General features: G+C 32.5%; 1 protein-coding gene across 2 annotated transcripts in view; it reads left to right on the top strand.

Moving 5' to 3' along the window:
• LOC6049763 (CUGBP Elav-like family member 2) overlaps positions 1-16,484 on the top strand; it is a 247,728-nt gene that overhangs the window by 212,777 nt on the left and 18,467 nt on the right. The window contains exons 7-8 of one of the 2 annotated variants that reach the window (XM_038257896.1): positions 3,471-3,635; positions 10,466-10,501. In XM_038257896.1, coding sequence (XP_038113824.1) covers positions 3,471-3,635; positions 10,466-10,501 — 201 coding nt within the window. The remainder of the gene's footprint in view (positions 1-3,470; positions 3,636-10,465; positions 10,502-16,484) is intronic. The other variant, XM_038257897.1, reaches the window with a different exon arrangement.

Genomic DNA, 16,484 nt, shown 5'->3' with positions numbered 1-16,484 from the left:
TGAAATAATTAAAATGCAGTAAATTTGTCAGAACAGACTCAATTACCCGAAGTTTTGATTATCCGAAGGTTTGTATGGGATTTTTTTTGGTATTTTTTTTTTACTTTTAATATCAAATTCGAGCTCTGCGACCTTGTTTTATGCAAATTTAAATGGTTGATTACCTGTAAAATAAAAAAAAATCAACATTTCAGCATCGCCATTTTCGCGGCCATCTTGGATTTAAATTTTTTGAATCACTTCAGAGTTGTTTGGGGATCACACTGAAGCTCAACAATTGAAAATACGACCACGAAAAAAATGTGATTCCGATTATCCGAAGAAAAATTTTGCCGAGGCCTTCGGATAATCGAGTCTGGACTATTTAAAAGAAAAATATGAGAATTGAGCTATTAGAGGGTTTTTAGGTTATGCGTGAAGTAAGCCCATAAAAAACGGGTTGAAATAAGTTTGCAGGCAACTTTTGTTAGAGTTCTGCGATTTCTAGAGGTAAAATTTTACAGTATTTAGAATAGCTGTATGTGAAGTTAGCCCTTCAAAAAAATGGGTTGCTCCCTTTTTTCTTTGAGTTTTTTTTCTATATTTTAAAGATATGATATTAGCAATATTTCCCGTCCAGTGATTGAAAATTATTAAAAAAAAAAGAATTTGTGATATATGTATTGATATATTGAAGTAAAAAATTAAAAAAAAATATAAATTTATATTTAAGAGCGCCATTAACATTGTGAGTGATGCGAGACATTTTCAGATAAATTCCAGACAACTTTTGCAAGATTTGCTTATGCTCTTATAATATCAGAATGTCCCGATTTCTAAGAAGATTTTTTTTAATCAAAAATCAAAGGGCAAACTGTTGTTTTTTTTTTCCTAAAACATGATCAATAAAAATAGTCAAATCACACTTGCTGTGTTTCAAATCAAATTAGAACGCATAAAAAAAAGAAGTGAGACTTGAGTTGAAATCAGTTTTTTGAGTGGTGAGTGAAGTTGGCCCTTTGAAAAAAATGGGCCTCAAATTATCACTGAATCCATCTTTTGAAAGATTTGCTAATGTGCTTACACATTGATTACTTGGATAAAGTTTTTATTTCTTCTAAATATAATGTAACTAAATTCAATAAATCAATAATTTTGTGTTTTTACGTTTGATTTTTTTTATTGGTTCAGTTTATCCTGATGATTTTCATTAAATTTTGAATTTTCGATTAAAGTTGTGTATTTCTTTGCGTAAAATAATCTAAAAAAATAATTCGATTTGAATCCAAATAGTGCCATTTCAAAACACTCTAGAAAGTGTAACTCCAACTAATAAATTTCAATCCCAGTGCAGCAGTAACATCGTCTGGAGGCAAAGGACTCAAATCGATTCTGGCTAGCCGATAAGCCGAAATCGCTTCTGTGGCGAAAGTTAATTCGCTCGTTCCATTCATCGATTTTCTTAAAGCTAATCACCTTCGTTTTAGTCCTCGGATTAAGAAAAAGGAGGAAAATGAGGACACTGTTGGCAGTGTTGCCAGCGTTTACCCACCGAAACTCAAACCGAAAATACGTTTGTTATCTAAAAGTCTAATCACCTTTACGTGATTCAATTAAGGGTGACTGGGGAGGCCAACAAGACCACCACCCAAGTCTCCGTTCCTTCGGGGGTGGCAATGTCCGGGGCACGATTCGGCCATTAAAGCGTGTCCTTTTGCCATCAGCGCCGTCGGCGGCCTGGGAAGGAATTTTGGTGTCGTGGGGTCCTTTTTTGTCCAGAATGCAAGGTTGTTGTGAACAAAAAAAAAAAAAAGAATAAAAAACAAGAGTGAGGGAGAAAGTAGAGTCAGGAATTTGGTGTTTCTCTATGTTACAGAAACCTGCACAATTTGTGTGCCCTGCTTGTTATTGGACCACCAACCAAGAGTATAGTGGCAGAGCGCGGTGGATGCTTAAGCTTGCACTTAATTTGATCGTAAATTTTGATTTTTATGAAAGTGAGCCCTCCCGGAGGGGCTTTTGGAAGGTCGTGAACTGAATTGGACGGAGGTTTTTCTATTTTGATATTTATCTAAAAAAATAATTTTAATTTGTCGACAAAGTTGAAACACGGTTTAAACTTTACAACTTTACAACATGCATACAATTCAACTATTACAATACCCCGACATCTAGTGGCGAATAGGGAAATTAAAAAAAGGCAAATAATTTTCTCTGTAAACCTTTTGTCTAACTTTTTTTTTAAATGAACTTTGTAGTTAGTTTTTATGTGGTAAGTGAAGTTGGCCCTTTGAAAAATGATCTTTTAAATATTATTGCAGCCAACTTTCATAAGTTTGGCTTATGTTCTTACACGTTCATTACTTGAATTAAGTTTTAGCGCATTAAAAAGGATGAGCTTGAAGTTAGCCCTTTATAAATAATGATTTCTTAATTGTTAGTATGTTTTCCTCCGTATTTTCTTGAAAAAAATTTCGACGATCAAAAAATCCTTCCTAATGAAAATTACTCCCACCAAATTGACGTGGGATTAGTGTTAATTACTTTTCCACTTCCTTCAGATTAAACGGAAGCCCTTTTCGACGGTTCTAATCACACCACACCACAACTAATCCGCAAACGCATTCGACATTAATATCCTCCTGCCGCGAAACCAAAATTAAGGCTCGAACCTCAAAGTTTGCCGTCAACCTGCGGAACAAATTGCCTTTTTTTGGGAAAAGAAATAAAACTTTCCACAAGAAAAGGCGAAGAAGCAGTCATTAATTACGTGTAACTTTTTTTTCCTGACGGTGGTCAAAACAGCAGCGAAAAAGGCCTATCGGGGCCGTTGAATTAAGAATGATTTACTACCATTATAAACAGTCCTCGGACTGGGGGCTGATTTTTCCACCGACCGTCGAGCCACGGGGTGACAAATTACACATCGGTCAATCGTTTGCGGCCGCGCTCGTAAATACTTTGGTTCGTGTGGGGCCTGTCACGCACCATTACAGTCTACTTTCGGGGGTATTCGTCTTGCGCTTTCGAGTTTCGAGAGGTATTCAGTGATTTACGAGAAAAAAAATGAGATTTTAAACTCTTAAAATTGAGGTTTTAGAGCGATTTTGAAGAAGTGAGTGAAGTTAGCCCCTTTGATAAATTGCGTTAAAAATTGTAATAAAGCTGCTACTACAATTTTCTAATGATTTAACAACAATTATGACCACTTTAAAATTGTGCGTGAAGTTAGCCTCCTAAAAACTAGTGCATACCGGTCTTTCCCCAACCTTGCAGTCTAACTTTAGGGGCATTTACGTTGACGAAGATGAATGAACGAGGCGGACAACGGAACAAACAGCTTACACGTCGCCGTCCGACGAAAATGGTCCCCTGTTCCGGGAAAAGGACGTTCCGGATCACACATCGGCCATCGATCTTATTTATTCACGCAGAACGTCGTCCGTCCATCCCACTCATCTTGGCATTTCTTCTCTTTCTCACTTTCGTAGGACTCAGTGCCCAGACGGACACGACGGCGGCCGCGGCCGGCCTGCTGAGCCCGCTGTCGATGCAGAACCTGGTCACGCTGGCCGCGATGACGCAGCCCTCGCTCCAGGCGGCGGCCGCCCAGACGCCGACGCAGGCCGCCCTCACCAACGCCGCGACCTCACTGTGTAAGTGTCTTTTTCGGGGTTTTTTCTATCTTTTATTTTGGGACGCGTCCCTTGGGAGTGTTGAGCCGTTCTTGGAGATCTTTGTCTTTTTTGTCGGGGGAAAAATTCGACCCTCGTCGGGATGTCCGATAGTTGTCAATTCTTCAGACTTTGGAGATATTTCGTGTTTTGCGTTCTAAGTTGAATGGGATTTTATTGAACAACGAAACTACCAATCGATCGATTTTTTTTTTGCTCAGCTGTATTTTTTTAAAATAATTATGTTTGCTTAAAAATGCACGTAAAAAATTACATTTTAAACTCTTCAAATTGAATTTCATGAGTAGTTTTAAGATTGTGCGTGAGGTTAGCCTCTTTGATAAAATGTTGTAAAACAATATTACAGTCCGCACTTTGTAAGTCAAACATATTATCTGAACATATAGTAAAGGTCCCATTCCATAAATTGAGTATTATTGCATATTATACCTGTGCGAGATGTTAGCCCTTTCAAGAAAAAAAGGTACCACATATTGCTGACCTTGCCATTTATTTATTTTAAAATTAAAAAAACAGAATATTTAAAATTATTATTTAAAATTTGAAATTGTTGCATTATATATGATGCAGATCGTCCTTTTTCTTACAACAGGGCAGTGACATTTGTGATAAAAATTTACTTGTTTTTTTTTTCTTTGAAATTTATTTATCAGGAATTGATATGAACAAAATCTCTCAACCTTAAAACATTAGGACATGAAAATACATTTAAAATATCTTTCTAAAAATGTGTTTTGGTATTTTTTTAAATAAATAATATTATTAATATCTGCAAAAATCTTCATCAAATATGTTTCCAAATTATAAGCCAAAAAATTAACTTTCAAAAAAAATCTTGGCTTTTTGTTACAGTGAGCAAGGGAGCAATGAACAGAGAGTTGTTCTCTTGCTTACTGTCTTGCATCAAATGAAACAACAATCAATGTAAAATCAATAAAAGACCTGCAAAACCCTTACTTAACAATGTGTTATTAATTACAAAATACTACACAAAAAAACTAAAACAATAAAAAAATCCAAATCTGACTTTAAAAAATATATTTCATTAAAAGAGTCGAAAAATAAAAAAAAAACTTTGTTATTTATTTGCAATTGAAAACAAAATAATATTTGCTAGTTTTTTTTCAAATACTTCAAATCAACAATAATCAAGCAAGAACACAAAAATACAAAAACTTACCCCTAGAATGACAGTGAGCAAAAGTGCTACTCTCTCCTCTCTGAGTTGCTCTCTTGCTCGCTGTCTTGCACCAAATGAATCAGTTTTTATTCATTGCATCTTAATTATTCTTTGGATTTGATTTGTATTTATTTCTATCACTTCTAGAGTTTAAAAAGGCTAAAGAAAGATGATTTTTTGAAGAAAATATATTTCTAATAAATATTTTATTGTTTAACCTTTCTTACTCATAAACAATCTAATTTCTCGAATTTTTTTCAAATCTGTTCTGTGTTGTTTTCACCCCCTGTAAATCTAATTTTCCTTTTCCCTTCAACCAGAAGCCAAGTTTGGATTAACTCAAATTAAACCCATCTAACCGTGGAATTTCGATGTGGTGGTGGCAGCACTCTCCCTCACTTTCCGACTTCAAAATCCGGCAGCCCAGCTGGTTCAACTTCTTCAGCTGAAATAAACCGGAAAATTTAATCTTTCTCGTCCGCGTTCGTTGGGTTTGCCAGAAGTTGGCCCAAATTTCCATTTCCATCAGCTGCCAGTTGGCTGAGAGACGTCTTTTTGCGATAATTTCCCCAAAACAATATAGAGGCAAATGTGCGCGAGCGCGAGTACCATTATTAAATCATTTCCTTCGCCGAGCACGGGAAATTAAAATCATTACTTCTCGTCGTCGACACGAGCTTTTCCAGGACAAGGACGAGGAGTAAAGAAAAGGAAATTTCCGCTTTGTTCGCATTCGTGACGGGAAGAAAAGTCCCATTAAAGAGCCCGGCTCGTAAAAAGTTATAAAAAGATGAACGATTTCATTTTTATCTGTTTTATGACTTTTTCACCTGCTTTTGCCTCGCTTTCCGAAAAAGTTCATTTCCTGCATTTTTCAAGTGACGAATTTTTAACGGCTTTCCCTCGTCGTTGTTGTTGCCGCGAGAGAGCGTGTCGAAAAATGAGCCAAAAAGTCGTCTCAAAAGTCAGTCATGTACAAGCTCTTCCCCTTTTGTGCGAGCGAGGGAGCCACGTGTTGAAGTAATAAACGGTTTATTGTCATGAAAGTAAATTCAGTTTCCTTCAAAAAGCCGGGAAGGCGAAGTTTTGGGTGCATTTTCATGTTTGTTTGTGTTGAAGAACAACGGTGAAACACGCGAGGACACTTGTTTATGTTTTTTTACTTTTTTAGATTCTTTAAATTTCTGACTGGTTTTACTTGTTGAACAATATATCAACCTCGTCCTTAACGACGCTGGCTTTGTTCTATAAAAACAACTAAAAAATAAGATTTTTTGTTTTATGGGATTTTTTAATCAATCTTTGTTTTTTAATTTTTTTGTTTTAAAATAGTTTTTTTTTAATTTTTTGAATTTTTCGAATTTTAATTTTTTTTTGAATTTTATCGAATGTAATTTTTGGAATTGTTGTAATTCACGAATTGTATCGATTTTTTTTTATTTTTTTATTGATTATTGATTTTTTTTTAAATTATTTTTCCACTTGAAATTTTTGAACCTCTTTGAATGCTAGGAATGAGGATTCTTTAGAATGTTGGCACCTTTTGATTTTTTTTTAATTTAATTAATGTCGCAAACATTTTGACCCTGGGCCTTGTAAAGTCAAGGGGCATGATTTGATCCTAGTGTATTAGTTAAAATTTGGGTATACATTCTTTTTTATAAGCACTATGGACACCACTTCATGCTACGAGAACTCGCTTTGTCGCAGCCCCAGGGCTTAAGCGTTGACCGATAAGCTGTCTTCGTGAACTAGGTAGTTCTCCGATAGTGAAAATATCACAATTGCACAAGACACCGCTGCTTCTGTGACTTTTTCACTATCACAATGTGGGATTTAGGTTGGGACTTCAGGATAGTACAATTGATTTGTTGCTTAGCATTAGCATTTAAAAAATCTGTATCCTTTCCAAATCTATTTGATGTTAAAGTTAGTTGCAATTGTTAAGTAAGAGTAATGCTGTCAATAAACTTTGATTGATGTAGAATATTAGGCATTCTTTTATGTCAAATTGTCCATAGAGTCTCGATCAATCAATAATGTAATGATATCGGACAAAATTCGTTGATCTGTTGAACTAACGGTTTTCGGATTATGGTTGTATTGACCATTGTTGCGAATCGAGGAACTACGGATCTTTTGACGTAAATGGTCATTTCTTTTTCAAATCGCGGTTTCTATCCTATTTGTATATCAGTTCATAAATTTTCATTGTTTTTGATAGAAGTAGTACTACAACAGTTAAAGGAACTTTTACTTTTGAACATTAAGTTTAGAGGATTTTAGATTAAAATTTAGATTTTCAATCCAAAGTAGTTAGCAAATGAATATTTGGACTTAAATGAATAATTGAACATTTTGGACTTATGAATAACACTCAACTGTGCATTTATTCTAGAGTCAGATCCATACAGCGTCAGTGTTTATTTGGTCGAAGTGTACTAATTCATTGGCAGATCTGATTCTAGTTGTAATGTACGACAAGACTACTGACGGACGTGACAGGACGAGGGCCCAGTTTAGAGGTTTCAACATCAACGATGTGCGGCTGGACCACCCTCCCAAAAAAAAAAAAAAAAAAAAAAAAAAAAATTAATGTCGCAAACATTTTGAGTATTTTTTTTCTATTTTTTAGAGTATTGAGTTTTTTTGTGTTTATTTAAATGTTTTTTTTCTGAATGAATGGAATTTATCTTCAAAATAATTTGAATTTTAGGATTTTTTTTCAATTTCCTTATTTTTTAGTTTTATTTTTATTTTTGCGATATGGGAATTTTTAAAGGTTTGGACATTTAAAAAAATTAAACTGATTTTAGAATACTTAGATTTTTTAAGTGCTTAGATTTTTTTTAATTTCAGAACTCATCGAATTTCTGGAATATTTATTTTTTTTGTTGTATTTTCTTAATTAAGGGAATCTAATAAATTTATAAAATTTGAGAATTGTTGAAAATTTTGTGATTTTTATGCAATTTTTTAATAATTTGATTTTAGATAATTTGGAAAATATGTGATATTTGTTAGCATGCTAGAAAACACAACAATTTTTATATTTTTTGTTTTTTTTTTTATTTTTAAAATTTTTCGAATTTTTTATTGTAGAACGCATCGAATTTCTGAAATATTTCTTTTGCATATTTTTTTTTATTTAGGGAATCTATAAAATTTATAGAATTTGAGAATTGCTGGATTTTTTAGATTTTTATGTTATTTTGAAATTTTTAAATTATTTGATTTTCGGAAATTTCGAAAAAATTGGATATTTTTAGTATTATAGAAAATGCTACAATTTTTATAATTGTTTTTAAATGTTTGGAATTTTGAGTTTTAAGTTGTTTTTTGCATTTTTAAAAAATTGAGATTGAATATTTTGTTATATATATATATTTTTTTTATATTTGGAATATTTTTAATTTTTTCTCTTGAATTTATTGAATGTAAATAAGAATGTTTGGAATTTAAGGAAATTTTTAATTCTTTTAGACTTTTTTCATTTTTTTTAATTTGGCAAAAAAATTTCAAAAATTAAGGGATTTTTTTTGTTTTTTTTTATGTGTTTGATTTTTTATGTATTTTTAAAACTTTTAAAAATGTTAAAATTTTTGAATGTATTAGATTTTTTGTTTTTTTTTCTAGATTTTTAGAAATTAGGGAATTTTAGAATTTTGAAAATCTTGGGATTTTTTTTTGTATTTTAGGAATTTTTTATGTTATTTTAATTATAAAAGTGTTCAGAATTTGAGGTATTTGTTGATTTTTTTTATTTCTGGAATATTTCGAATTTTCTTATGTTTGGAATTTTAGAACTTTCTTTAAAAAAAAAAAAGATTTTTCAAGATATTTTTAGTTTTTTTTTTTAAGTTAGGAATTTCATTTGGTTCTGGAACTTTTAAACTTTCTGAATATTTAAATTGCTTGGATTTTTTACTTAGAGTATCTATAGAATATTCGGAATTGTTGGAATTAGTTTCTTTTTAAGAAATTTTTGCTATCTTTTATTTTTTTTTTAATTGAATTTTTGATAGTTGAATTTTTTTTGGGTATTTTAGGAATTTCTACGATTTTTACATTTGTGTTTTAATTTCAAAAATGTTAGGAATTTTGAGTATTTTATTTTAATTTATGGAAATTATGTTTAAAATGTTTGAAATTTTAGGAAATTTTTGTTTGTTTAACTTTTTTATTTAGAATTTTTAGAGTTTTTAAATTTTTAGAAGATTTAGGATTAAGAAATTGTGGGTTCTTGTAGATTTTTTTTAATTTTTTTTGCTTGGAAATTGAAGTATTTTTTGGACTAATTGAATTTCTGGAATATTTTTTCTTGTTTTTTTTTTATTTTCTGGAGTGTATTAAATGTATGGCAATTTTTGTTTTCTTTAATTTTGAAATGCTTATAACTTTTAGAATTTTTGGATATTACGGTTTTTTTTAAATTTCTAGATTTTTTAAAACTCGAAATCTTTTGAAAAATTGCAGATTTTTTTTTTGTTTTTTGAAGCTTTAGAATTTGTTCAATTTTAGGTTGTTTTGTAATCCGAAAATTTTTGGAAATTTTGAATGTGTTGGTATTTTTAAAACAAAAAACAACTCAATTTTATACGATTCAGTTCACTTACTTAAAACTAAAAAGTTATGAAAATTAATACATAATATGTTAATTTGAAAAATTATCTTCAACATAAGAAAGTTTTTTGTTTATAGGACCATTAAAAAAAGTCTGTAATTATTATTATTGGTTTACACACAAAAAAAAACAAAATTCTTTAAAGAAAATCTAAGCTTTTCCCCTCAGTACCACCATCACCTTCCAAAATTAAACCGAAAACGATCTTTATATTATGATGCCGGCGAAGCGCAGAGCAGAACAAACACACAAACAAACACAATTCATTCATACTAAGAAAACAGTGCCTTTTGTCTTTGCCGTTGTGTGGCACGGCAGCTCTTCTTATCTCGCCTGCAGGATAATATTTTTATTAAATTAAATCCTTCCCCTCCTGTCGTGTTCCCACACTTTTGTCTTCATCGTTTGCTGTTTGTTGTTTGCTTTTTGCGGGAGGCGGAGCGTTGCTCCTCGCTCGTTTGTCAAGACTGCCTTGCCCCTCTGTTGGCAGATCTGTTTCTGTCTGTTTGGTTAACTCTTAATTTATAAGTCACTTATCTGGAGAAGAGCGACCAACCTTGCCACGATAAAGTGTTGCCATTTGCCACAAAGCGGAGGCTCGTGGTTGGTTGTTTAACGAGATTATTTTAAGATAAAGGTGTTAATTTTTGGGTGGGATTGAGCAAAAGTGTAATTTTGACAGCTGGAGTTGCCTGGTTGAAGTTGAAATCGATCGATTGGTAGTTATTGAAAAAATCTAAATTAAGGTTTTGGAAAATCAAAATAAATTGTCTTCTTCTATTTATCAACTATTTCCCCTTCTTTTTCTCTCTCTTTCTCTCTTGGGATCTCTCATCGTGTCCCGACTCTGTGTGTATGTGTGTTTACTGTCTGTCCCGCGCGAAAACCCCCCCACTCGTCCATCAACAATGACAACTACCTGACCAAATAAAACAAATACACACAAAAAAAACTATAAAATGCACACACACCAAACAACAACAACAGGTCTTTTAGGAAAGACTGCAGCGACATCTGCCTCAGGTGAGCCCCGCGTGCCCCCACCCCCAACTCCCTTCTCTGCTCTGCTACGCCTCTGCGCATCCTAGTGAAATACTAAAAAAAAAAATAACGTTGTTGTTTTCCATTTTTGTGTGCATATTTCGCTCCTCTCTTTTTGTGCATTTTATCTGCATCCGCAATGTTTGTCTTTTTTTTTTCAATAGTTCCATAGTTTGGTTGCCAGAGAGCGAATTTCGTGACTGAGTTTTGAAATGGTTTCGCTTCTAAAAAAACTTATCAAAATTTACTCTTCATTTAATCCTGTTTTAAAAAGGGTATCAACCTGCCTCAATTTTCGCTCCAGTGTTTCAAATACTTCAACCCTATACTGAGCAAAAAATAACAAAAAAATAACCTGGAAACCTACAAAAAGTAGAGCTACCTACCTTTTTTGCTATCACATCGTGAACTGAGAATACATTTTTTATTTCCTTTGAAGTTTTTCATCTTTTTTCAACCCGTTTCTCGACCCCGGGGCTGCTTAATTTACTCCGGGGTTGTTTTTAATCTTAGTGTTTTTGCTACCTTCTACAAAAAATCATCCAGATTTGAATTGTCATCAAGACCCCTTCCTCCCTAATTCATTGCATCCTCCCTCCCTCTCAGTCTTGTTTGCTTTTGTTTCGGTTTTTAATCTGCTGTCTGAAAATCTAGGATTTTTTTTTCGGTAACACAGTTTGTGGTGGGTTGAGCTTAATTGAAGTGGTGATGTTTTTCTTGCGTTTTGCTTTTCCCTCCCTTTTGAATGAGTGAGTTTTAATCTTAGTGCATGGAGTATTGAGGTTTTGTTTTTATTTCTATTCTAATCGCATGGTTTAGTTTTAATCAAAAGGAGATGATGTTCTGCATAAAACGAAAGTATCACAAGTAACTAATCATAAATAATTTTTAATCCTCAACTTTATTTTTTCAAAACATTTCTCAAAAAAGAAGCAAAAAAATGAAATTAAGTTATTACCACTTATGATTTTTTTTTAAATGGTAAAAGCGGCTTTATATTAGTTGGAGTCATGACCAAGCTAGGCCATTTTTTAACATATTTTTTTTTTGATTAGTTAAAAAAATATCATTTCAAAAGGTCTAAATTATTTTTTAAACCTTTCGTAAAAAGAGATTTAATTCTAAATTAATCAATCAATAAAAATAGTCATCCAAAATCCCAGAGAATTTCTAAACAGTGCTAACAAAATATTCATTTGTTGTTGAAAAATATTTTTAAAGTTTGATCATTTCTTGATTAAGTTAGTTTCAAAAATCGTCTGTCTAGGCAAAATACTTAAAATCTGACGTTCAATGGAATTTGCAATCGAAAAGTACTTTTTGAAACATATGTAAAGAGCACAACTTTCAAGTTAGGCTGTTTTTTTCAAGTCCATCAAATTTTGGTGATAAAATTTCAAATCGTGGAGTCAAATTTTAAGCATTGAAAAATGACATTAGATTGATAATGAGGTTGCCTTGAAATTATTTATTTTGAAAAATTGTAAATTTTTATTTACGAAAAACCTAGAAAATAATCAATTTTTTTCGAAAAACTCTGAAGTATTAAAAAAAACAAGAATCAACTGACAGAAAAAAAATTTCTACGTTTTATTGATTGATAACTTGAATTAAAAAAAAGTTTGTCATCAAATTTGAATCTGTACATCGATCTTTTTGCCGCTTGAAAAATGTATCAAATTATGTACAATAATTAAAAAAATAAGACAAAAATAGATTGTTGTCAAAACTGTACCAAACAAAAGGATTTTTGCCTTCCTCACCTTACTGAGGAAAGGCTATAAAATCACTCGAAAAATGAACTTATTAATTTGACCTCGTAGACCCACCTTCACGTATACCTCTCGACTCAGATCCGTCTTGGGGTCCCATAGGTCTCTATTTAAAATCAGCAAGTTTAGTTAAGTACTTCAAAAGTTATGCTAAAAAAACGATTTTGGCGTATGTCTGGAAGATTGTAAAAAGGGTGGTTTTGCAAGAAAACCAATCATGTTATACATTTTTAGAAAGGTATTAAAAACCCCTTTCAAATGAGCCCAAAACATTGAAGATTTGACAACCCTATCAAAAGTTATTTGCACTTAAGTGTTATTTATACACTTTTTGAAGGCCGGATCTCAGATATTCCAATGAAAATGATGATGTCATGCGACTTGTCGTTAGTTAGATAACCAAAAACCCTTTGAAATAAGCCTAAAACATCGAAGATCTCACAACCCTATCAAAAGTTATTAGCACTTAAGTGTTATTTATACACTTTTTTGAGCCCGGACTTCAGATATTGTGATGTAAATATTGTCTGAATCTTCCATGCGAACTATCGTTGGATAGGTTTTTTATCAGACCTTGCCGATGAGCCAGAAATATGGAAGGTCTGCGAACCCTATCAAAAGAAATGAGTAATAAAGTTGATTTGTTAAACATGTTTAGGGGGAATGTTGCTATTTTTACTGAATGTATTGACTTTATGAATGTGATGAAGGCACCAACCACCTAAAGGTGGATTAAGTAACGTTTTCTTTTCATTTTTATCTACGAAATCGGTCTTTTTTAATTTTATTTTTTTAATGGAGACTAGCATTTCAAAAGGACCAATCATTCAATATTACGCTCTTTTAAATTGTTAGTTTTGATTAAAAAAATGAAAATATTTTTTACGAAAAGATCGGAAAATTTCACGAATTTTTCATATTTTAACATGGTAAATCGGACCATAAGTTGCTGAGATATCGACATTAGAAAATTGTGGGTTTTTTGGGTGAGACTTAGAAAACATCAATTTTCCTGTTTTTTAATCTTTGCCTGGCAATATCTCAGCAACTAAAGGTCGTATCAACAAAATTCAAAAAAGCAAAATTTGGAGAATTTTTTCAGCTTTTCATTGTTTTTTTTTCAAAAGTAGGCAAACATGTGCATTATTTAAAAATAATAATGAAAAAATGCGACTTATTTCAAAAAAGTTACCGAAAAATAGCTGTAAGTTGAAAACCGTGCACTTTATCAAAATTTTACTTAAGTACTTTTTGATTGCAAATTCGTTCTTACTTCGAAAAATGAAGTTAAACATTTTTTTGCGACCAATAATTCGATTTTTTTTTTAATCAGTAGTGATTCAAAAATTCATAATTCAATCAAAGATTTTTGGCTTATTCTGAAAATTTCTGAAAAGTTGGCATTTACATCCCCCAAAACATATCAGAAAATAAATTAAAAATAGTGTTTTTTGTTGCAAAGCAAGTTTTAGTGACAAAAAGTGAAATAAAAAATCATAAATTTTTTTTACCGTGCATACATTTTTTCATTGTAGTCCTTATCCATACCTACAACTTTGCCGAAGAAACCAAATCGATCATAAAAATCCTTCAGACGATACAGAATTTTCATGCATCATTTTTTTATGGACAGCTGCTAAAAATGTATGGAAAATTATATGGAAAAACTAATGGTGCAAAATGGCTTCTTCGGGCTTACCGAAGGCACCAACAAAGTTTCAGACGGAAAAAAAACGATTTCTAGAGAATTTCTTAGCTGCGTGTAAAAGGCATGGGAATAAAATGAATGTAGCGTTGCATAAAATTTTATGTCATCCAGAAATGTGTAACCCATCAGTATGGGAAACCAACTTGACCGAAATGTCAAGCTCTTGTAAGCGTTTATCCTTCCCTCTCGTCATCGGTCTGATGGCCGTGCGGGCTAAGGCGCCAGTATTTCTGTGAGTACTGGGTTTGAATCCGGTTGGTTACAACTATTTTTTTTGTGTTTACAAAAATTATTCAGGCAGAGTATGTGATATTATTAGGTGATGTTTTTTTTAAAGTGATGTGGATTTTTTGCTGTATGAATCAACTTTAACATAAAAAAAATGATTTGTTCATTTAAGTGCTTCATTGTGAGGTCAACCGTTAGCACAGCATCACGCAAATATCACTGAAATTCATCATCCCACCCTGCGCTGATGATGATGATGATGATGTTTGTGACACATTCCAATATGGTTCTCGGGATCATGATCCGGGATGTGTTGCTCATTTAATTTTCGGTTTTATTTATTGCGTTATTACATTTATTTGATTACACTTGTTTTTCCCACCCACATGTTGTAATTATTTTGATAAATTCCGATGCTCTTCGTGCTGTTTTCACCAAAAAGTGGTCAACAACTTTTTATCCTGATTTTTTCCTACTGCGGTTTTCCTCGCGAGCTATTTTCGACCCTCAACGCAAAGGCACACGTGTGTGTTAACGATTTTCCCTACCAAACACTGACCTGTGTGTGTGTGCTCCAATTAGCTGACCGCAGGAAATTAATAGACTTTCTCCTAAAACTCACTCTCTCTCTCTCACCGGTATCAATTATTCACTGAGGGACGACCTCCTGCAGTTTGTTGTCCGCCACATCGTACAGGGTAATTTCCTCCGAAATTCTAGCCACCATTAGAGAGCGCCCCGGCGCGGGGACAAATGTCGGCTCGCCTCGCGGGAAAAGTGCCATTATGGCCGCGGACGACGGAATCGTTTCCTATAAAAATTTAATTACTGTGCGGTTCTGTGCCATCCGTCCACGTCGTCGTCCTTGTAACATAATTATGAAACAAGGTTTTTTTACACAGTCAGAAAAGTATATTTCAAGTTATTTTTAAAATTTAACATAAATTTAAAAAAAAAATCTACCGAAATTTCTACTGTGGAAACATATTGTTAATCTGGCAACCCTGTCAAATATTATGAGCAAAGTGAAATATACACATCATTATATTCCAGTAACCTTGTAAATATGGAAGAAAATATTTGCCGATCCACTCTTTCTGCATATTTATAGATTAGGTTTTGGAAATATTGAAATTCTGGCAACACTTTCCTGAGCTATCGATACTCAAGTAGATTTAAAGAACTTGTAGTGAGCAGGAGATTTTTATTAAAATTAATATTGTTTATTTTTTATTGTTTCATAGATTTTTTCGTTAAATTCAACACCTAGCAGATTTGGCAACACTGTCATGAGATAAATATGTAGGTACAGGAAAGTAACGAAATACAATTATGAAAAATTACGTTGAAAATTTTCAATCATATTTCCAACTGTGCTCAACTGGCACCAACAGGATGGAATTGTTTTAATAAGCGACTTCAACCCCCCTCCCCCGGTTCTCCCGGTCATCTGGTTTGTGGCGACGGTGGTTCTTTTACTACGCGAAAAGGGGGACGTTTTGAACCGGGAAATCGCACGAGGATGTGAATTTGCGCGCTCTTCTGCGGCTGTAACGACGAGGCTCAATATCAAAAATGGTTCTAAAAGCTTTTTTTCTTCCTATACTCGACGCGTAATTTAATTGTGACGAGAAGCGTTTGCTTCGCGGGCTACAGGTAAATTATATGACCTTTTTAAATTGTATTAGTAAGGTCTGGGATGTATTTAACCTATGAATGATCAGAATAACAATGTCAATTAAAAATTGTATACCTTTTAGACTGAAATGTTTCCTTGTCTTTTCCAAAGTCAATCTAAAGTATTAAAAAGAAAAGTTGGGATTTTTTTTAAATATCTTCCAAAAATATTTATCAAAAAGGTACCGGTTAAAAAAAAGTTCAAAACAATTAAGATTATGACGATGTACCATTCAAATCGAACAATTTTTAACAAGCATAAAAAATAACATGATTTTTATACATATATTACACAGAAATAAAAAAAAAATATATGGTATACCCGAGCAGACGGTAATAACTTTGAAATATTTTTTTTGATATTTGAAAATTCTTGGCCAATACCATTTTTTGTTATTTATAACAAGATTTGTTATTCGTCGTTATGATTTTTTTTTTATTCGATTGTTATTTTAATAACAGACTAATAACATTTTTAGTTATTCTTCGAACAAATCTTTGTTATTATTTTTTGTTATTTTAACAACTAATCCGATCATGCCAATAACAGTTTGTGTTATTTTCCATAACAAAAAATGTT

Source organism: Culex quinquefasciatus, chromosome 2 (genome assembly GCF_015732765.1).
Source record: "Culex quinquefasciatus strain JHB chromosome 2, VPISU_Cqui_1.0_pri_paternal, whole genome shotgun sequence".
NCBI lineage: Eukaryota > Metazoa > Arthropoda > Insecta > Diptera > Culicidae > Culex > Culex quinquefasciatus.
The sequence above is the reverse complement of the archived record's forward strand: the minus strand, read 5'-3'. Positions and strand labels throughout refer to the sequence as shown.